This window comes from Lytechinus variegatus, chromosome 8, assembly GCF_018143015.1.
Source record: "Lytechinus variegatus isolate NC3 chromosome 8, Lvar_3.0, whole genome shotgun sequence".
NCBI classification, from domain to species: domain Eukaryota; kingdom Metazoa; phylum Echinodermata; class Echinoidea; order Temnopleuroida; family Toxopneustidae; genus Lytechinus; species Lytechinus variegatus.
The window spans coordinates 16012812-16037106 of record NC_054747.1 but is presented as its reverse complement, the minus strand read 5'-3'; the positions used below and the strand labels follow the sequence as shown (position 1 = coordinate 16037106).

General features: G+C 37.0%; 1 protein-coding gene across 1 annotated transcript in view; it reads right to left on the bottom strand.

Annotated features, from left to right (window-relative positions):
* The window catches only part of LOC121419513, a 331043-nt gene that overhangs the window by 166582 nt on the left and 140166 nt on the right, over window positions 1-24295 (bottom strand). Inside the window, exons 58-83 of the mRNA XM_041613966.1 lie at window positions 23662-23826; window positions 22828-22965; window positions 22339-22437; window positions 21946-22053; window positions 21084-21245; window positions 18543-18683; window positions 17361-17459; window positions 16544-16645; window positions 15897-16055; window positions 15255-15395; window positions 14215-14313; window positions 13544-13642; window positions 12862-13017; window positions 11856-11996; window positions 10953-11051; window positions 9754-9840; window positions 8171-8332; window positions 6610-6756; window positions 5831-5926; window positions 5116-5274; window positions 4550-4690; window positions 4026-4124; window positions 3423-3566; window positions 2336-2476; window positions 1662-1760; window positions 856-1158 (exon numbers count right to left, since the gene is read on the bottom strand). Coding sequence (XP_041469900.1) covers window positions 856-1158; window positions 1662-1760; window positions 2336-2476; window positions 3423-3566; window positions 4026-4124; window positions 4550-4690; window positions 5116-5274; window positions 5831-5926; window positions 6610-6756; window positions 8171-8332; window positions 9754-9840; window positions 10953-11051; window positions 11856-11996; window positions 12862-13017; window positions 13544-13642; window positions 14215-14313; window positions 15255-15395; window positions 15897-16055; window positions 16544-16645; window positions 17361-17459; window positions 18543-18683; window positions 21084-21245; window positions 21946-22053; window positions 22339-22437; window positions 22828-22965; window positions 23662-23826 — 3486 coding nt within the window. The remainder of the gene's footprint in view (window positions 1-855; window positions 1159-1661; window positions 1761-2335; window positions 2477-3422; window positions 3567-4025; window positions 4125-4549; window positions 4691-5115; window positions 5275-5830; window positions 5927-6609; window positions 6757-8170; window positions 8333-9753; window positions 9841-10952; window positions 11052-11855; window positions 11997-12861; window positions 13018-13543; window positions 13643-14214; window positions 14314-15254; window positions 15396-15896; window positions 16056-16543; window positions 16646-17360; window positions 17460-18542; window positions 18684-21083; window positions 21246-21945; window positions 22054-22338; window positions 22438-22827; window positions 22966-23661; window positions 23827-24295) is intronic.

Below are 24295 nucleotides of genomic sequence, written 5' to 3'. Positions count from 1 at the left end.
ACCATTAACCTCCCCTGGGTCAAGTGCAGCACAGCACAGATTTGTATTCTAAACCTGGATAGTTGGTGCTATATCCTATACTGCACCAAGGCTACGGAATAAGCTTACTCCTCTTCTATAATTGTCACCAACATTGGATCAATTCAAACAAAACTTGAAGATTGACCACTTGTAAATAGCTTGATCATGTATGTACTTTTACCTCCAAGGCTGGCCAGCGAAGGAATCTCAAAGCACTCTGAAATATCATTTATTACACTATTAAGTGGGACTTCAAAACTTTCTCCATGTTACTACTACATAGAATAATGATATTTTACTTATCTCCTATCTGTTTCCGGTTCATATTTCTATCATGTAACTAATCTTTACACATTTCGGAAAGTGCATGCCTATCAAATGATTATTAAGATTTTTAATAATTATTATGATGCGATTATTGAGAACTTCACAAGATAACCTACAATGCAAAAATGTACATAGGAAATCATTTGAATTGTGTAACCTTCCATGAGGACAATATACCCTGACTTCTGCATCATCCACCCCACACACAAATACAAAGGGAAAGCTTAAGAGACACAAAAGGAAATAGAGGTAAGAACAGCAGCTTAGTTCAATCAAACAACAGCTAGAAAACAGAAAGCTTTTTCTATTTAGATTTCCCTCTAGAGATTAGTACATGAAACAGCTACACAAAATTTACAAAATGACATATTTATTACATTTTGTCAGAAAACAGAAATGAGAAGAGCACAACGATTACCTGTAATCATGAGTGTAAACCTCTTGGTTTACTGTGGGACAAAGAGATGGGGTAAAAGCAAAGAAAATTTGGAAGAGCACCATGATTACCTGTCACCATGAGTGTAAACCTGGCCATGACCGGTCCAACCATGCAGATATACTGTCCTTTATCAGCAGAGCTAAGCCCGTTAATGTACAACCTGGTGGCAGACGGTGTCTCATAGACTTCCTGGACCCTGAGGTTGTTCCGTTCCGCAGTGGCTCCTGGGACTAGCTGTCCAGAGGGACCCTTCCACATCGGATTCTGGTAGATGCTGGTGCCCAGGATCTCGCAGAGGATCTCAAGGTCCTGTCCGATCTGAGAGACACCCTGACGGTTGGGTGTGATCTTGATTCGGACATCTTGAGGATCTGAGTATGGAGGGGGAAATGTGAAAATGAGGTAAGAAAAGAAGTTGATGAATCAATGAAGACTTGGAAGGCTTAGAAACTTGAAAATATGGGAGGTCCAAATTAATTTACAGTCTTGATACAGTTAACATTAAAAAGTAAATCAAACGCTTCTTCCATTACTTTAAGCCTGTGTTTGTAAAGCACTTTGCTTCAGCAACACCGCATTACAGTACCGATAACATGCACCACTACATATATTATGATAACATATTTTACAAATTGTATAGGAGTTAGGCACAGTAACACAAACCTTCATGATTGTTCACAAAGCAAATTTGTAGTATTTATTGCACATGTTTTAAGAACCAAAGAGGCTATCCTGGGTGAATATGCTGTTATGATTATCATCATCATTATGATCCATGAAATCAATGACACAAAATTCAGCCATACGATCATTCACTTATGCTTGTGACAAAGAGTGTCTCATGGATTACATATTATGGATGAACTGATCTTACCCCTGGTTTCACAAGCTATACCACTGTACCCAGTTGGACAGGTGCAAGATCCTCTGACGCAAGAGCCTCCATTCTGACAAGGCAATGGACATCGGGGTTCTGGGGATAGGATGACATTCAAAGGAGAAATTTTAACCATGCTTGAAATGTTATTCTTACAGGATTTCCTCTGTTTTGAAGCATTGGCCTCGCCTCCGAGACAAACATTTTTTGTTTTCGTATGGATGATTAGATGAATGGATGGATAGATTGATGGATGGATGGATGGATGGAAGGATGGATGGAAGGATGGATGGATGGATGGATAATGGATGGATGGATGGATGGACAGACATACGTTCACTCAATATACATGTATATTTGTTACATCACTGAAACATTTCTTCTGATCGATGTGATGACGTAAGAAAACATTTTTTTTTACAATCATTAAACTTAACTGTATTTTTTTAACTTTCATATACATCACCTCCATCAGACCAATATTAAAGATAATGCGACTCCTGATGCAATATTACAACCTTTCATCACCAATTATACCTTATATGATGAAGGTCTGATAAAACTTCTAGCATTGTAAGTAAAAGCTTATCAAAACAGGTACAATGTCATTATAGTGCAAAATGAAAATTCTCGTATCTACATTACTTGACAGGAACATTGTCATAACTTGCCTTCAACAACAATTGAGAATGTGGCAATGACTGGTCCAACAGTACATGTGAAAGTTCCCTGGTCAGCCGGCTGTAGGTTAGAGATCACAAGCTGATTGGCCAAAGTTGAGGTTGCGATGCTGAACACTCGCGAATTGGCATCTGTAAAAGAAAATAAAAGTTGTAAGATGTCGACGAAACATCTAGATCATACTAAAGAGAATGGTAATACTGACAGAAATTGTAGTAACAAATCATAGGGCTACATGTATGAATGTAAATTCAGGAGGAAAGGTAATTTGGAGCAGGAAAAGGGAAAATTTAGATCAGACTTGGAGAAATAAACTAAGAAGTATTAATTGAATATGATTCAAGATAAAAGATTTGGGGATTTTGAAATAACAAACATGAAAATGAAATATGAGAAAGTAAATGGAGCTGGAAAGGGATCAGACACAAGAGCAAGGAGATAGACAAGAAGAAGAACATGGAGAATGATTGAGAACAAGAAAAAAAAGAATGACACTGGGTAATGATGAATGATTTTAATAGGTAAACCAGGACCCTGTGGCATAAATGATATGATTGTTTATTCTACCTGTCTGCTAATGAAGCAATTGATAGCTTATAAATAAGCAGCCAGGGGACATATGGCTTTAAGTCCTATCCGCGGGACTTGGTCGTGACGATTAATGCCTCACCGAACGGCAATAATGCATCAACTTGGTTTCCAACCCGGGACCTCCCACTTATGAGACCACTGCTCTACTGACTGAGCCATCACCCCTATATCATTATCATAAGATGGTGAAATGGGTCCTAATCAAATCACTGCATCCATCCTTGCACATGACCAGTCTATTGTTTTGCCTAACAGGGAAAGTTACATGCACTTCCCAGCAATCAATAGGGACCTTAAGCAGCCCCGAGAGTCACCAGTAAATAGTAGGATTCCTTGAGCATTCCCACAAGAAAGCAAAAGAACAAGAGTTGTCACTTCAAAGTAACAGTCCCTGATAGGTGTAATCAAATGGGTGAGACCAAAGCAATCCGAGCACTTCCTGTCCCAACATAAAATAAAACATACAGGTATTCTGGTGAGGTTTACCTGTGCTGATTGGCTGGTTATCAGGTCCAGTCCATCTAGGTTGGAGGTACGTCGGTCTAGCGCCCTCTATCTCACATGACATCCTGATGTTTCCACCAATTCTGGTGTTGGCCTGACCAACAGGTCGGATTTGAATGGTGTATGCTGCAAAAAGTGAAAGGCATTGGCAATGAATTTTTTTATCCATGCTTGATAGTGTACTTGTTAAGCATTTTGTGTACAACCATTCATCCATCCATCAATACATCCATTCATCCAACTTTCCATTCATCTATCCATTCATCCATCCGTCCTTCCATCTAACTATTCGTCCTTCCTTCCTTTCACCCATCCATCCATCCAGCCATCTATCTATCCATCCATCCATCAACAAATCCATCCATCTATTCATTCTCCCATTCATTCAGTCATCCATCCACCCATCAAACCCACTGTCTATCCATCCATTCATTCAATCACTTACACAGTCTATCACATAGCACTCCAGTGAAACCAGTAAGACATACACAGGTCTAACCTGACCAAGTCCCTTCAATCATTCATCCATCAATCTTCCCATCAATCCATCCATTCATTCACTCATTCATCCATTCATTCACTTACCTGGTCTATCGCACAATACTCCAGTAAATCCATTAGGACAAACACAAGTCCCCCCTGAGCATGTTCCACCATTCTGACATGGGCCAGGACAATCTGGGACTGAAAAAAAAATTAAAGAATATATTTAAAAAGAATTAATCCCACCACTCATTGACATAATAGCTGGAACAAAAAAACAAATGAAATGTTTTTGTATAAGTACTAAGTCAGGAGCCATTTAACTTTTTGCATGCTGACTTGATTTTGGGGGATAATAATGAAAATTGTTTTTATGTTATTTTCTTTAATTCAGGATTTCCATAATGCACAATTGATTCATATTATATAGCTGTTATCCTAGAACTAATGTCTTTTATTAGCTTGTCCAATTTGAAGGTAGGGGAGGAAATTAATTATTATGAGTGTTGAATATAATTGCATGAATGTGCAAGATTATACCATTGGCGCGTGAAGGGTTAAGTGCAGAATCCATTCTGATGTATTAAATGTAACCTGAACATCATCATTAATAATCATGGACTTACTTTCGACCGAGATGACAACGGAGTTGGTCAGCGTTCCAATGTAGCAGGTATATATTCCATTATCATTAGGTGTGAGGTCTTGAATGACCAGACGTGACTCATGATCAGACAGATACTGGACATTCAAATGATCAGTTCCACCTGACAAATAACAACAATAACAATCATTATTATTATGTTCATTATTATTTGCTGGAAATAGCTAATGACTGGAAAGTAAAAATCAAACTGTATAAGTGCGACTGTAAATCCGTCCTCCAGACATCACTGATGGTGGGTTTTTTATCCATATGAACAATACTATTACAGACATCAATTATTAGGATTTAGGGTTAACTAATATCAGTTAAGTCCTCTCCAAGGAACCATGATCATCACAATCAGTTTCATGACATTGAATACAAGGCAGGATCATTCTTACAGGACCATTTCCTAAGGATCCCATTGGAAAAAAATCAAACTTTCACAAGTTATCCTGTTCAAGCCTTTTAATTTTATTCTCTGTTGTCTAAAATCCATTTTTCTGTTTTGGTGACTTGGCAAGTAATAACAATCACTCTTCTTACCTTGCCCAATGGGTAAGACGGCCACACCTCCTGGGGACGTCCACGCAGGGCGGGGATAGTTGCTGGTGGTAGCAATCTGGCATACATAGCTAATATCGTTTCCAACGATGGGTTGCTGGTCTATTGGTGGGGACACTGTGATGACATAATCTGGCCCGACTGTAAAGGAAGGAATATGGGTCCAGGAGCCCATTTCATTAAAAACTTGCCACTATTTTAAATTTTGTCACTAATGTAACTCCATGGATACCTTGAATGTGATTGACTTCTGACCCCTGTCACCATGGTGGCAAATATTATGGCAAAGTTATCAATAATTTTTAACCCTTCATGAAATGAGCCCCCTAATTACTCACTGAGGATGATTAATGGTAGACTAATATACAGTTTCAACAACTGTTTCTTTTAAACTTCTTTAAAATAAATAATTGTCATCAAGTCATGTATATCGACAAGCACATGGATGGTCATTGGATTATGTTCGAAACTTATTTTAAATTTATCACAACTATCCTAAGCGGATGATTGATAGAGATGAACCAACAAAGGAATATAAAAGTGTGTGAAGGTTATGACAGGCAGGGGTAGCTAAAGGGCATTTGACGACATAAAGATGATTTACGTGATCTAATATTATCTAAAGTCTAAATTCTATTTTAAATATAGACATCATTGATACTCCTCTCATGTTATGAAGTAACGTATGCTCACTCACCCCTTCGTTCACAATGTGGTCCATTGAAGTTTTCTGGGCAGATACATTGGTTAGACACACAGCTTCCTCCATTGTGACAGATCACAGAACAATCCACTATACGAACACAAAGGCAAATATATACACAGGATTTGCTGTGATGGATATGGCTTTGATGGAGTCGTCTTACAGTGGCTTACCTCATATTTTACAGAGTGTACTCAAATTACAATTACAATGTATTAACAAAGTTGAGTCTGATGCTTTTCCACTAGACTGGGGAGTCCCACAGGGATGCATTATGGGACTACTAGTGCTTAGAAATAATGTGTATTAAGCGTTTACGTTGTTTACTATTTTTATTTTTTTATTGGTATTGGTAAATGTCTTCAAGTCGGAATGTATGCAAGGAAATGCTTTAAGGCCGCCACACACCTTATGACTGGTGCACGATTCGATTTGGAGCAAATTGTGTTTTACTCATTTTCTGGAAAAGTGAATGAAAAGTTTTTTTGTTCAAGATTCAAATTAACTGAAAGATTACTATTCAATTTTGAATGATTGCAACCCATTCATTCGACTGCTATGACGTCATTATGACATCATATGATATTAAATTCAATTTTATTATAATAAGAATGATAATATTTGTATAATTATTTGAAAACTACATGGTAAAATATTCCTCTTAATATTAGTATCAAAGTCTACGTCTTATTAAAAAAGTGATTCGCAAACCGCTTGATTCACAAAAGGCTACCTGGGTTTAATCCGCTATGGATCACATTGAATGGACAAACCTTGTGCAGCTACGGTGATGGTGAAGTAGCTGGTTAGAGGTCCTAGAGTACATGTGTAGATGCCTGCATCTCTGGACTGGAGATTGTTCAGTACCAGAGTGGTTGCCGTTCCGGATGAGTACTGCACTCCAACGCGCTGGTTAGGAGCTACATCGCAAGGAAAAAACAAAATTTGTTGACAATTTTGGCATAGTCATCATTGTTTTTGAGGTTGCTTCTATCGTTGCCATCATCACAATAAATTTACATGACTTCCCCCCCCCCGAGCCGGCTATAAGGACAAGGGGCCTGTTTTATAAAGGACTTAAATTACCATGGTAACAGGGCTCAACAGCCAATCAGAATCAAGGGTACCATGGTAGTTGCCATAATGGCAGAGTTACAAAAGTTGCAAGCCCTTTATGAAATGGGCCCCAGAACCTCATCCATAATTGGAAATGTTCTCTGGCAGTTCAGAGGCTGGACTATGAGGCTGTTCTCACTAAGTTCCTAAAACTCGTTTACAGGAAACTAGTTTAGTGGAAACTAGATTAACGCGTAGTGAGAATGTCAAAGCGGTCTTGGAAGCGATCTTCCAAACCAGTTTGCAAAACCACCTTGCCATGTAGTTTTCAAGATCGCTTTGCCTCGTTAAACTGGTTTTAACGTGAGGACACAACCGTTCTTCGGGAAGCGATCTTCGCACATTTTGAGCGCGCTACTCCACACGACAGGTGTAGAATGCCTATGTTGCGGTTTCAAATTTCGTGCGAAAGGTGTCACCCCCACTGAGAGCATTTCCATAGCAACCAGAGCGTTTTACGTGAAGTGATTTTGAAAACCACTTTCGTGTGATCAAGTGGGAACACTAGCAAAGCGATCTTCCAAAGTGGTTTCCTGAATCGGTTTCCAGTAAACTAGTTTTAGAAAGCGTAATGAGAACGGTCTCTTAGTCACGTAATTGGCAACCAAAGATGCCTTGCCCAGCCAGATGGGAAATCAGACAAGTTAGTAATGCCCAGGTACCGAGGTGCCAGAGTTACAATCGAGGTCCAACAACTATATTGTATGTGGTCTTCACTATCGTCGTCCAAAACCAAAGAGATCACCTTAGTAAGACCTGCCATCCTTCTACAACAAAAAAAGGTATTCTTTGGAGGAAAAAAGAGTATTTTTTGACAACAACAAATATTTTCAAAATTTGTCTCAATCAAAGTAACAATTGCCAGCCTGTTGTAGCGAGATTGGTAAAAAGACATGTGAAATGACTTGATAATTCATCCTTTCAAACATGTACTCGTAGGTAAAAATTTACTTGTTCTTTTCATTCAACAAGTTACTGGCCTGACAGTGATATTTACCGGCCTGGGACTGTCGCTGGTGTCATGCACTATGTATAATACATACTCCATGATCGGAAATTTTTCAAAAAGTAACAAATCATACAAAAAAAGTATTGGTGTATTCATAGCAAAAAATACTCTAAAAAGGGACGGTTGACATGTCTGCCTTGGTGACCACGATCACAGATGGAACCAAAGGCAGAGACAGACATTAAGACAAAGACAATTTCCTGTCTTACCTGTTCCAAATACAGGAAGAGGGTTTCCCAAAGGACCGATCCAGCGAGGTTCAGTCAGGTCGGTCATACCAATAATCTCACAAACCACCGTCAGATCATCACCAACTACAGGCATGTCACTGATGCTCGGTGTGAAACGGATGGTCACAGGTTTCCTGACATCTGAAGAATGAACAATAAATGAATTTCAATCAGTCTTGCATAAATCAGGTTGTCATTAAAAAATACAAACAAAAAAGGTTGATGACAATACAAAGTTAGTCATTGGCCAAAAACATAAAGTATTAGTCTTGGTATGTTGTGATTCAATGTATACATTATTCACATTTAGTGGAATGTCAAGGAAAGAAGCCCTTTCAGACAATTGAAATAAAAATTTTCATGAAATCTTGTAAATAGTAACAAGGTATTATGTCAACAGAAAAACTTTGCTGAAAACAATGTAATATATTTACAAACTTCTGCTGTTGTGATTACAAAGTAAATGCATGTTTCAAAGAACAGTTGAACAGTGAAATCATACATGTAACTAACTGTCAAGATTTCTGCTGGATGAATAGAGGAACAAGTCATTTAACCAATATAAATTAATTTCATAAATGTAATATGTGACCTGTTAGGCACGAGTTAATTAGGCATGTGTTTCGAAGTTAGCTGAAACCAATTAGGTTCATTTTAGAGAAGCAAATAAATACACTTCCAACCTCGGTCTCTCTTATCCAAGCTCATATACAGAGTACTGCGCTGAGATGTCATCAGACTTCCTTTTGCGCGTTACAGAATTTTCATGACCATAATTTGGTAGAGCAAAATGAAAAGCCTCAACAGAGAAATTGGATCATGGTGGCCCATGGAATGTCCACTGAAAACGTAATGTATCACATTGAAATTGGCATAAATTGGCCTGTCATGAACATTTGAAACCCGACCAATTTACATTTATTTCAATGACAATAAGTAGTTATTCACCAAACCACATGTTGGCACCAATAATCCGATTTCCTTCAAATTCTGATTATCATTCTTTTTTATCAAGCTCTGCTTTGATATGTCATAAAAAATATGTTGAAATGTCCCCCCCAAAAAAAAAAAAAAGTTTTATATCGCTTCATTATTCCACTGAACGTGACAAGAGGATTTTCCACGTGGTGCTGCATCAGCCCAAGTTTGCTCATTCTCGAGATTTTAGCCCAATCAGCCCTCTTTGTGATTAATCACGAGGTTCAAGAAACCCGTCTCCACAATCGCAAGAAGAGTGATTCTTGCTAAAGCATCGATTTATTATGGTCTGACACCATGAATAAGTAATCCTGAGGGTGTCTGCACCTGCGAATTAGCGGGATAATTCATAAAATAGCGTGCTATTTTGCAAATAATCCAAAGTTGACTTGGGATTGCAATCTCGAGATTAATCCTACAAACTAGCGCAATAATTGCATATCCATTGCAAATAATCTTGAGATTGTTAAGATCGGGATAATCTGCCGGATAAGAAATACCACGCTAATTCGAAAACTCAGGCTGGCGCAGACGGCCCTATTTAGACCCTCCACAATGCGACATCAGAACAGAACTTTACTTACTCTCACAGAATTGGCCCTCATAGTCTGGGCTGCACTCACAATCTCCGTTCACACACGATCCTCCGTTAATACAGGCAGGCATGCACTCTGTAGAAAGCAAAAGTTAAAAGCAAAGCCCGCCCTCATACATGTAGCTTAGTACAGTTAACAGAAGCGTAGAGTTAAGCATCACTTGCATTAGTAACATAAGGAAGAGTCAACCGACTATGATAAGAATATCATTAACAAGAAATAAACTTCAATTGAATTAATTCAAATTATAAAAGTCAGTTATCATAAACACATATCATTAATAAATGCAATTGTAATCAGTATATAGAAAATAAAGGATTTTTTTTTAGACATGTTCATTTCAATGTTGATTAAGTTTCCAAATATACATGAATGTATACATTAGATCTATAATCAAATCAAAATCAAAAGTAGGTTAATAAGCATTATCAGACGAAACAAAAAAAAAGTCTTTTATAGTGAGTAGATCTTTGATAAGTTAGGTTATGAAGCATTATAATTAAAAGCAACAAGAAATTATTTCAACAATCATAAAAAAAGATCATTGATAAATTCAAAGCCTTGTATAGTAGCTGTGGACAATGACAGCTAAAATAGACCTTTATTTAGAAGAACAACATTGATTACAACACTGTATTCCTCCTAAATGTATTAATCATGCAAATAGAAATAGCTCTTCAGTCAATACAATTAGCCAAATAAATTTCATGAAAAGACAGATTTGCAAATATTTTTCTCAAAAATACATGAATACGATCTGTGTTGACAGTCTCTTTATTATTTCCTTATCATTACTATGTTCTACATCCATTATTTAACCCGTTGACAACTGATTTCTTTATTCCCCATAGGCTATGTACAGGAATCGTTTGATTCAGAAGGCAATGGGTTAATACAGTGATTTCTGTTAAAGAAATTATGGAAATTCCAGGATAATGTTATCACAAAACAGATATTACATATGTGTGTAATATTTTATCTCAACGTGAAAATATTCTCGAAATTTAAAAAGACACGTTTGGATTAATCCCAATTTGAGATGAATCTTTATTTCATTAGAAGACTGGATGCATCTCTTCAAAATGACTAGTGTTACATAGAATGCCTTCATTATGTGCATGTTTCAGGATTAAAGCATCAGTCTGAACATGCCATCACTTTACTCACACTGCTGCATGCATACATACCTCTGTGTTCACACTGATAGCCAGTGTATCCCGGAGCACACAGACAAATGCCATCTGAACATGACCCCCCATTTTGACACTCTGGTATACAGGGCATTTCTAAATGAAAGACACAAAACAAAATTGCAGTACATGCCCGCCATGGCAAAATTTCCTTCAGCAAGAAATTCATCCTCAATGCGCTGCACTCAACCCAGGTGAGATGAATGGGTACCTAGTAGGAATTTATTCCTTGAAATGCCACCGCACTGTCAAAGGGCTGCGGGGCTAAAGCCAGGGTAAGAATATCCAAGTCCTTTGGAAGCACATGAATGTTGAATATTTATATAGGGATGTTATGACATAATGTGATATGCACTATAAAATAACTGCATTATTATTATTATTATCATTATTATTATCATTATTATTATTATTGTTATTATTATCATTAAAACTGATTTCAAGAAGATATTTGTCAGTGATTTTCATCAACAATTGTTATGAGTTGTTGAATATTTATATTATATTGGATGGGTCAGAATGAAATACCAGAAATATTCAAAGAGTTCGGGAAAATATTGGCCCTAACGAGTGGAATATTTCTGGTATTTCATGAAATAAAGCCATCCAATATAATTATTATCATCTAACCAACCCCCCCCCAAAATAAAAAGAGGGAGCAATTTGATTTAACAAGTCATACACTTATCACATTATGACATCATCACTTTAGGATCATTTTTGGTCATTGACATGCAACTTAGCACTTTGCTAAGGGTTAGCACTTTGCTAGGAAATGTTAATTGTGCTCATTTTTCAAAGAAATAAAAACCGGTAAAACGAATGGTCAGTAAAATACATGGCCCATGAATCAAGTTCATAAAATTCAGGGGAAAATAAGGAGCGACTTTACGAACTTACTGTAAAAGATTACAGTGAGTGTGTTGGTGTATGATCCAATGACACAGGTATAGATGCCAGAGTCTCCCCTCTCCACCATTCGGATGTTGAGTTGTGTTGCACTTGGTGATATAGCCCTGGAGTTGATGTGGGAAGCATCACCTATAGAAGATTGAAAAATGCTAGCATCAAATGCTATTTCTTTTATTTAATTTTGCTTAAATACCGACCAAACTGCATAATTCCAATTTATTCGAAGTATATGAATCTGTTAAATCACTAGCACATTAAACCTGATCATTCAATACATAGAAGTATATTGTATAACACACTTCTTCATTTGGTTTGAGCCAGACTAGTCTCTGAAAACCTTGAGGGTTGCCTGTCTCACAGATGAAGATTGAAAAATACCAGCATAAAATGCTATTTCTTTCATTTCAGTTTTGCTTCATAAATACAGAGGAAACCGCCAAAGTTGAATTCCTTGAAACCACAGAAATCCTGTTAGATTACTAGCACATGAAACCTGATCATTGAATACATAGAAGTAACTTGTATAACCCGTTCTCCTTTTGGTTTGAGCCAGGTTGATCTCTGGAAATCTTGAGGTTTGTCTATTTCTCGGGTGGGGTTTCGATCTGCACACATAGGATGTTACACTAAGATTCTTATCCTGTCTCTCTAGTATCTCTTACCTTGTATAACACAAACTCCATTAGGTTTGAGCTACTGAAAACTTTGAGGGTTGCCTAGCTCACAGATGAGATTTAGGTCTGAACCCACTGAAAACCTTGAGGGTTGCCTAAGTCACAGACAAGATTTAGGTCTGAAGCCACTGGATATTACCCTAAGATTGTAACCCTATCTCTATGGTATCCCTAACATTGTATACCACATTCTCCATTCGGTTTGAACCAGACTGGTCTCTGAAAACCTAGAGGGTTGCCTATCTCTCAGAGCAGGTCAAAATCTGAACCCATTGAATATTACCCTAAGATTGTCACCCTATCTCTGTGATGTATCTTACCCTGTATTACACGTTCACCATTGGGTTTGAGCCAGACTGGTCTCTGAAAACCTTGAGGGTTGTCAATCTCACAGATGAGCTGGAGATCCGTACCAACGGGAGGAAGCCTGGGGACATGTGGAGTGATGCTGATCTGGATACCCTCATCAACATACCCTGTAATTGCAAGAAATAACAAATATACATTATCAAAAGGTTGGATATGGTTTCTGTTAAAGGTAAGTGATGTTTATTTCTAAAAGATACATAAAATGTGAGTCATATTTCTCTTTTCAGTCACATCATTTTTAGGTATTTGAATTATACGGTAAGATACTGTTGTTGTTTTTTCTTGCTTTGTGTTGTGTTCGGATCTGGAACCATCAAGGTCTAGCGGTTGTTACTCTTGCCTTTCAATCAGAGGGTCTTGATTTGAATCCCAGCCAGGTAAATGAGCACCTGGCAGAAGTATTGATTCCTTGAAACACTTGTGTGTCAGGATGGTGCCAGGACAACAGCTAGGGTAATAATGAAAATAATCATTACAGGCAATCTCCAGAGTATATACATACATGCTGGACATGTGGATTTGATTTTGTACTGAGTGCCATTCAAGAATTATTTGTAGTAAAATGTTCCGCTGAGCACCAACAGATATAATGGAAACACTGATGAGGAAATACTCTTTAATGTGATAACTTACTCCTGTTTTGGCAGAATGAGCCATCAAATTCTGGTAGACAGATGCACTGGCCATTGCTACAGGTTCCTCCATTTGCACAAGGGAAATCACATTCGGTAACTGCAAGAAATGAATTTAAAAGGCTTGCAATTTGTAAACATCCACAATATTGATGTGAAAGGTATTTAAGCATAATCTAAGCGTGTACTATAGTTTACAATAGTTACCAGCGTATAGTAACACAGTGATAGACTGCCTGACTAATAACAAGGGGGTAAATTTTTCAATACATGCCCAAGTCATCATCAACACCTAGAAAAAAAATGGTAACTTGTGCCATCTGGCTTGGCCCTCAAAATTTACATTTGAGAGAAGTGAATTTTCAGAATGCTATGCTAGTAGAGCAGTTTCAGAACAGAAGTGGTTACTCAGTGTAAATAACACATTATTATTACTCGTTTTTGTACTCCACTTTTTATCCAAGCAAAGACTTATTCATGATTACCTAAGCAATTCACAAACATATACCATATAAATGTAGAAGTGACATCAAATTATTCTGGAGAAAATACTCCTCAGGATATACCTAATAGGACTGCATTCATAACAGGAACTTCCATTGAATTTTGTAATGTTTCATGTATAAAGATATTTTGTCTCATGCTAAAAAGAGACAGGTTGGGAGTACTTACTCTGGAATTCACAAGCCAATCCTCCAAAGCCTTCAGTGCACATACACATGCCCATACTGCATAGACCGTTATTCTCACATCTTGGGACACACTCAGCTTCTGCAAACACAAATAAATAACCGATAAATTAATTTCTTCAATATGTGAAATGCATATTATATCATTATTTCATCACAATTAATATCAATGCTGACGGTGGTGCTAGAAAGTTAGTGGACCCCATCAGAACATGCACTTCTCCATGCTGGATGTTGAATGTAGACAAGAGTACTACAATGTTTGGCGAGCCCAGAGAAACAATAATTGAATGTAATATTATATCACCTGAATAAACAATTAAATGTCTAAGTCATGGCTGAACATCAACACTTTTAAATATGTTCATTTTTTTGTGGCTTTACCTAACTTTTTAGCACCTCTTTATATATATTTTGGTTTTCTCATTAGACCCAAAGTGCTCAAAATGAATCGGGTACAATTATATAATCTTTACATTGCAAACTGCTAAAAATGTTAATTTTTGTTGCCTATCTGATAAAGTAACTGATGAATACTGTCCAATTATTAGTAGACAGTCTTCCTGTATATTGAAGTTTACATAGTGAATGATCAGCAACATATGAAAATATTAAGTCACTATACACTACACACAGAAAGAAAGAAATCTATGTATACTTATCAGGATACAAAATATCACAAATGTAACTTTACAACAGCTTTATTACCATCAAAGAAAAGAAGCAAGAAAATATAAAATTAACAGAAAACTGATACAATCAAGACTGAATTAATTCATTCATATGGACATATAAGAATGATTTTTTAAATGTCTGCATTGGTTATGGTTGTAAACAAATAAGAAAAACAGTTATGAAAAGAAAAACTGTGGCGATGAAAAATAATATAATTAGTAATAATAATATAATTAAACAATATTTTTATCTAAAAACTGCTCATAAACAACCTAACAATGATACAATATATTAAGCCCAATATAAAAGTGGAATATGATTATTATTCCATTTGAGGTAAATCCTTACCCCTTATAGTGATGTCAAACTCATTGTCATATTCTCCAACTGTACATGTGTAGATGCCGGAGTCTGTCTCTATAATGTTGTTTATGACCAATGTTGTCGTCATCGCTGATTCCTCCTCAACATTCAAGTGTCTGCTGCCACCTAAAAAAAATTGTATGTTTTTTTATCTTATTCTTTTAAAATAAGTAGAAAATTGATTCATTGTGCATCAAAGAACACTGCCTATGCTACTAATGGACAAAAGAAATTCAACATTGGGATAGCGGTTTATTTGCAGCCTCATTTGTCACCATTTGTTCCTCGAATTGGCAAAAGCTTTATTTTCTTCTATTTTCCTATTAATATATATTTTGAATTAAGCATGACGAAAAAGTATTTTTGAAATACATTTTAACCATGTTAACAATTCAAGGATATAAAGATAAGTTGTTTTCATTATTGTGAACATTGAACTAATGGTAAAGATGACATTGAAAATAATACTGTCAATGCTCAATTCTTTGATCTTTCACTCACTTCATGCTATCGTTTTATGACTCAACATAAAAACCTTCCAAGAGCACAAACACTGGCCAATCTATCCTTAACAGAGTAATATATCTGAAATATCAAATTAGCAAGAATGCTGTAAACTCTGTTTACCCTGGTCAAGTCGCCTGATTAGTTCTCCGCCAGGGTTGATCCAAGTTGGTTGCTGGTTTCCTGCCTCACCAATGTAAGTACATGAGAGCCTCACATTGTCACCAACACTCGGAGGTTCAAAGGTCACCGTATTGATGGTAATCTCAAAGTTATTCCCAACTATTGAGAAAGAAAACAATAATATATGGTAATGCATAAATGAGTAAATCTATTAAAACTTGGATGTATATGTAAGTTAGATATGCACATGTCTATTTATAAAGGATACGCAGAAAAGGCCTGTCAATTATGTAATATCCGTTTTCTTAGTAAAAGCTGTCTTAATATTGATACTATACACATACCTATTGATAAAATATGAATTCAAAGATTTAAACTTCATAACACATAAATAAATTCGATGTCTTTCTTTCATGTCATTAAATATGACATCATATTTTATCATTTAGTCAAAAATGGCAGTCTTATATTCAGTGGCGGACCGTGACCCAGAGGAGACAATAATTGGAGGGGCACTGTATTGTTTGTGAAAAATGTTGTGCATCTCTCAACGCTTTGTCTCCTCCGGGTCATGGTGCGCCACTGCTTATATTAATACAAATTGTTGTCATAAATGAAAAAAAATGTTTCCATGATTACAAACTAACCTCTTGTTTGGCAGTATTCTCCAGTGAAGAAAGTCGCACAATGGCAACGCCCACCATAGCAATGACCATTATTCTGACATGGGAGGTTGCAGGGCTGAGGGACTATATCAAGTGAAAAATAGAGAGAGATAGTGAGTGAAGGGAATGAATAGATAACATCTCACCATTTCTGTTCATGAGTATAACATGACAAATCCTGAAAAGAGGGATGGGGTGTTACTTGCACCCCTCGAGGACATCAACAATACAGACTTTCATCAGTGAAATTAAAAGGATGGAAATCATGCAGGCTCTTAATAACAGATGTTGCAATAATTTGAATATTTTAATTGAAAGAAAGCCAATTTCATAACTTCTTGAAAAGACAAATTACCAGCTACAACTGTTTTAAGATGTCTCTTCGAATTATTACAATAATCCATTTCATAGATATATTTTCAGCAGGACCAGATAAAAATGTTTGCAATTCTTGAAGATATCTTTCTACAAAACTTTAAACCTATGTTTATCCCCTACATACAATCACTGTGGACACAGTTGACTCAACAATTGATGGGGAATTGAAGAGAATGAAGGAGGGGGAATAGGAAAAAAGGGGGAACAGAAGGGAAGAAGAGGGGAGGAGGGGAAGAAGATCATAATATTACCAGTGGAGCATTTCATGAAACAAATAATCAGTGATTTCCACTTACATATGTTACAAGCTACCAAAATCCTTAGATCTGATTGGCTCAAAACAAATAAGCATGTGAAAATGACTATTTACCTCATGAAACACTCCCCCATTAACATAGATGTGAACATCACATGCCCTTACCTTCTTCCTGGCAGATAATTCCAAGGTACTGCTCTGTACAGATACACACACCCTCCACACAAGTGCCTCCATTAAGACAGGAAGGTACACATTCATTATCTATAGGGGATATCAACAATACAATAATGTTACATGCACTATTTGGCAATTCAATAGAGTTATTAGCCATCTTGCACATCAAATCCCCATTGTGGAGCGTTGTGGCCCAGTGGATTAGTCTTCTGACTTTGAAACAGCGGGTCGTGGGTTCGAATCCCAGCCATGGCATAATTTCCTTCAGCAAAAAAATTATCCACATTGTGCTGCACTCAACCCAGGTGAGGTGAATGGTTACCCGGCAGGGTTAATTCCTTGAATTCACTGAGCGCTAAAAAGGCAGCGCGAGCTAAAGCTGGGGTAATAATGATAATAATGAACAAGGCCACTCGGAATAGAATAGTTCTAGATAGATGGCCCTATATAAATGCCTATTATTATTAGTTTTCTTGAAGTTTATTTCCTCCACACAGGTGCCTCCATTATGACAAGCAGATACACATTCATTATCAATAGTGGATATCAACAATACAATAATGTCATATGTATTAGTTTTCAATTCAAAAGAGTTGTCAGCCATCTTGCACATCAAATCCCCATTTTTCTTGAATTTATTCTGTTTATTAATTACTCAAGGCGTGATACTTCAGAATATTACACACTTATCATTTGAGGCACAACAAAGGTATGAATGATTTTCGGAAGGTCTCACATATAGGGGGTTGGATGTGTGTACTCGAGAGAAATAGCCCTTCTACTCTAATTATAACAATGATAATACTTAGAAGAACAAAATAGGTTATAATAAAGACTCATAATAATACCTGTAATAGACATGATTACAATAACACTCATAATGATGGTAGCCCCCATTGCAATATCATATTTTCAAATTCTCAAACCATTGGTGATATCAATTGATTTACAGAAACATCGAATATTTAATTGTTCACATGAAGTAGACATTAATAAAACCAGTAAAGAAAAACTCTTTAAAAAAGCATATCTACTTTCATGAATATAAATCATCAGATTATTACTCAGCTTATCTACAATTTCTATATTTTCTTTTAGTATATGGTATATTTTTCATAAAATACAAAAGATAGAAAGAAGGAAAACAGGAATGCGATGGAATATACTTACATTCTATAGTAATGGTGATAGTCTGTGTACTCATGTCAACCTCACATGTATACAAGCCTTCATCCGACGCCTGGATTCCTCTGATATGAAGGGCTGTGGAACCGGGTCCAACAAACTCAGTGAAGACGTGGCTTGAGGCACCTAGGGGGAATTTCACGAAGAGTTAAATATGATTACATGCTTAAATGCCAACGCACTCATAATCTCAGTGAAGAATATAAAGAAGAAGACTTCTCATAGGTGCTATCTACCCAATGGTATAATAGGTTTAAGCCTTTTGTGAAACACCCCGGAATAAAATAACTGCATATAGATCTGGACCAAGTCTTACAAAGACTTACATCAATCGTAACTCTATGGAAATCCATCAGTGCCATATTTTTTTCTACAGGAAATTTGCAAAATGTCCTTTGTAAACAAAATAGAACACACCAAATCATCAAAAAATCAATGAAGTTATGGATATACATTCATATCTAGAATTTTTTTTGAACAAACATGCATTTTATATGTTAACTTTTGCTGGCCATCCATAGTTGCGATTGATCGGATCACTCGCATCAATCACAACTCTTTGTAAGACAGGCCCCAGGACTATGTAAATTCATTCACTGGTGATACAGAGCCCAACTAAATCTTTTTCCCTTGTTATTTAATTTGATTAAAAATGCTATGCTAAAGTGTTTCTTTTGTTGTACATTAGTTTGAATATTTCCCATTGGAATTTTTTCATACATTATTTACTTGTATATGCTTTTAAAATGGAAAATGCATAAAATGAACAAAACATGCTATACAGTGAGTCCCAGAAAAAACGAAACCGAGATTTAGCGATCATTTATCATTACTTAATCATAAATAAAATAGACAAATGACCTACCAATGTAAAGCTTAGAATCTCCTCTTTCATCTGATATTACTTAGATTATTTTTCATTCACGCATGAGTGAGCAAATACAATTTGAAGGAAGGATATCAAAAACTCATTTGGCGGGGGGTATCTGGGTTTCAAAAAGAAAACCACATTTTTGAAAAGTTCAATATCTCCTCTTTAATTTGATACCTAAATTACAGAAAATGGTCCAGAAATAACAAAGTTCTGGTCATTTGAAATAAGGCTTGAATTTCAATAATTTCATAAAATGAAGATGTTCTCCAGACTGGCTTTCAAACTCACTCGACACTCCGTTTTGTTGACGATCAGCCATGCATTAAATCTTTTGTTCACCATGCGAAAGCTTCTGTAGGAAACCGGTGAAAACTCGTTTATTTCATGAAATTATGGAAATACAAGCCTTATTTTAAATGACCAGAACTTTTTTTTTTCTTGACCATTTTCTGTAATTGAGGTTCCGAATTAAAGAGCAGATATTAAACTTTTCAGAAATGTGGTTTTCTCTTTGAAACCCAGATACCCCCCGCCAAATGAGTTTTTGGTATCCTTTCTTCAAATTGTTTTTGCTCGCTCATGCGTGAATAAGAAATAACCTAAGTAACATCAGAAGAAAGAGGAGATTCTAAGCTTTAAATTGGTAGGTCATTTGTCTATTCTATTTATGATTAAGTTATGATAAATGATCGCTAAATCTCGGTTTCGTTTATTCTGGGACGCACTGTATATATTGTCTATCTCCAATCGCTGAATGAATTAAGTACTATTGAAAAAATACCAAGAAGAGACAGATGATATTTACTTTTTATATCACAGCCCTGCAATAAATTCAGTATGATCAAGAAGATCACATCAAGATCTATTATACAACTCCCAAGAATGTTTTGTAATCTGATTGGTCCAAATCGGATCACATGATAAACAGCAAATTGCACCATTAATAATAATAATCCGCTTTTATATAGCGCTTAATCCATCGGAACGACGTTTCTAAGCGCTTTACAGATATATTATTACCCCGGTCATCGGATTCAATCAGTCATTCCGCACACAATGTGTGCACATCCTCCACTCCCTGGGGAGTATTCCAGTCAGTCGCCTGTGAGGCGCACACAATACTGGACAAGCTACAATGACTTTCACATCCTACCGGGTACCCATTTAGCACCTGGGTCGAGAGTGGCAAAGTGTGGATTAACGCCTTGCCAAAGGACGCCAGTCCGCGGTGGGATTCGAACACACGACCCTCTATTTACAAGGCGAGAGTCAGAACCACTACACCACGGCTCCTCCACTCTTACCCTTGTCAATTTCCTTGATGCAGTTGCATCACCATTGCATCAGTACTGTAATCTGATGTCAGAGGATAGTGTGAATCCTGGAATTATCTAGAATTTAGATCAAATATAGCATTCGGGGCAACTCTGTAACATGGGGGAGGAGGGTTGTATAAAACAAACAATGCACGCATTCTTGTGCATAAAGGACCTAAAAAATGAACTCTGTGCTCGACCCGCCAAATGGATGTACCGCACGCGGTCTTGCGGACCTCGGTGCGGTATATCCATTGGCTCTTCTCACACATCGTTCATTATTTGGCCGTGCATGCACGCGCTTACATGCATTATTTGTATACTATTACATCATACCTGCTGCAAGTGAAGGGACTATGTTTCCATCAGGTCCAATCCAAGCCGGCTGAGGATAAGACAATCTATCTGACAGGACTTGACACATAATCATGAGCTCATCGCCAATCAGCGGCCTCCGATCAAAGTCTGTAGTGATGGTTATGTTGTACTCTGTGGCAACTGCATCAAGGAAATTGACAAGGGTAAGAATTTTACATCAGTTAAAATGATACTGCAGTACAGTACTATATAGTTTGAATTTGTACATTACACTGAGTACCATCCAAAATGTCATGCCTTTTTTTATTGTTTACCGCATTGGAGCCAGCTGTGACAACTTGAGTCATCAGGCAGTGTTTGTCACGCCCTGAAGTAGTAGACAAATCCACTACCCCCTACCCAACTGATCTGCATAAACACTATGCAATATTGCAGATGTATAAAATGGTTCAACCCCACATACATTGGTGGTACAGGGATGTGCCGCTTTGATGACCCCCTTTTTCAGGCCTAATTTTCAGTTCTCTAGATACTCTGAATGACAAAAGTTCAATTCAGAAGCCGCCTAGCCCCGCTCGCAAGACACCCGTTACGAGACATCTCAGTTCCCCAGCCCTGCCAAAATTGTCAAGCGTGAGCATCGCATGCGAGAGATGCACGTACGGCTTTGCAACTCTTCCATATAAATAGTAGCCACTCCATGCATGCACAGTGCTAGTGTGCACCGTACCTGTCCTGTTTTTCACACTATTAGTTCCCAAGACCCCATACTTTACCCTAACCTTGTAGTTAGTTCTTTAGACCCCCATTTCAGAGTTTCATGAGGCACTTCCCCATCAAAAAATCATTTGAGTGCTCCCCCCCTGGAGATTCAACTTACTTCTGCTTTCACAGTGTTGTCCTGTAAATCCTGGTAAGCAGTAGCAGACACTCCTGTCACACGTCCCTCCGTTGAGACAGAAAGGAAGGTAACAGACCTCTTGACCAACTACAGGAGTAAAACACATAAAAGGTTATGAATTTGGCTGTGGGGTCAAGTGGTTACAGCATTGGACTCACAATATATATTATACAAATTGAAACATCTTACAGTTTCACATATTGGCTTCATGCAGAGTAACAATACAAATCCAAATGTTGATGCCTTTTTGCCAATCAAATGTTTTTTCTCAAATTTTTGACATTCCCTTCGTGTTCATCAGGAGTAAATGACAATGATCAGAACAATAGAGTGAATGTATACTAAAGATTCTAAATCGGTATTATTAGTTACCTCTTATCTCGCAGATCTCCCCATCATAGCCATACTGGCACAGGCATTCACCGCCAATACATGTTCCTCCATTCAAGCAAGCTGGATAACAACCTTCATCTATAAAGAGACATTCCATGAACTTGATCAATACAGAAATTACAGTATTGCATAACTTTGAATATTATAGTATATTATAGAATGTGTAACTCATATTACAGATGACTTTCAGTTTAGCAATTACGTTTTGCAAACCAATTATATCATTCAATGATCATATCTAGAAATTATTTTTAACAAATTTGCATTTTAGATGTTGACCTTTTATGGCTGTCAAAAGTTCTGGTTGAATGATTCAATAGGGCCCAGGCTTTACAGATTTAGCTGCAGTTGTAGTTGCATTAGTTGCTGGTATAAATGGTTATAGTAGTAGTAGTCATAGTTATAATAGTAATTATAATACATGTAGTTACAGTAAGCTATCCTGAATTGACAAAAAGTGGGCATTACCAATCAATGTGATATTGAGTGTAGCAGAGAGAGGTCTGGCTCTACAGGTGTATATTCCTTGATCCGACTCAGTGGCACCAAGAATGATCAGTCTGGTAGCAGACAAGGAGATGCTCTCGGAGTATACCCGACTTATTCCTAAAGATTTACAGGATCATTTTGATTAAAGAGAGTAAAATGAAGTCAGGACTAAGATACACACATGTATATTCACTTAATCACAAGAATAACACTGAACCACTAATATTAGCATATTCATTACACTAATTACTACATATATGAACATCATAACACCAAACACAATTAACTCTTATCACTACCCTCTCCATAACCATTAACACCATTCATACTAACACCAACACCAATCAACACCAACATCACCATCTTCAAAGCTGATATTAACATTAATACCGACAACATCAACACCAACGTCATCAACAATGTCAAATATATCAAGCCAATAATTACATTCATCAACACTTCCACGGCACCTTATGCTGTAACAACACCAAATTGAAATCTCACATTAATATCACCATCAAAACCAATGCAAGTACAGCTCCATAAACACCAACATCAACACTAACACCAGCATCACATCTTACATCATCACCATCAATACATATCTAAAATGTATACCAAACACACACCATTACTAAAAGCTTATTTAAACAAACATCAACATGGAACCCATTACGATACCAATAGTTCCGCTGAAGTGCAAAAAGCCCAATAGAAATCTAACTATTATCATTATTTATAAGCACCACCATCAATGCCGCCATAAGCACCACACCACAATAAGGGCCACCGTAAATCAATCTGCTTCCTCACCCGTTCCAATTGTTCGTGAAATAATAGGGCTCCCATCGGGATAATACCAGATAGGGGACGTAGAAGTGTCGGGTTGAGACATTTCGCAGATGAAGATAAGGTCCGCTCCTGGGGTGGGTGGCACGGTAAAATTTGATGTAATTATCACGTTGAACCTCGGTCCAGCTGAATTTTGAAAAATAATAAAAAAGATAAAAATCAACAGTCTAAATGTGTATAATACTATACCGCACTCAACACAATAGTTTCAATGTGAATGATCCGATTGATAGAACAGCGAACCTGCACTACATGTGGAACATTTCAGCATTCTCCAAAAAACACAACACATAAAGTTGAAACTTATGAATTCAGTATTTTGCATGAAAACATCAAACTTCATCTAATTTTGGAGGTATTAATTACTGACAACAATACTACTTGACAGCTTGGTATCAAAACCTACAATAGCTGAATACATGTACAAATGATAATGATTGTAGGGTAAATGACAATTAAGGCAGATGTCCCATCCAGAAGCCCATTTCATCAAGAATTACCATGGTAAACAAGGCTCAGCGGTAAAACATACTCAAAAATGCTATGTTAAGTACTAAGACAGTGTTGCCTTAGTCTTACCTTGAAAAGACCCCAA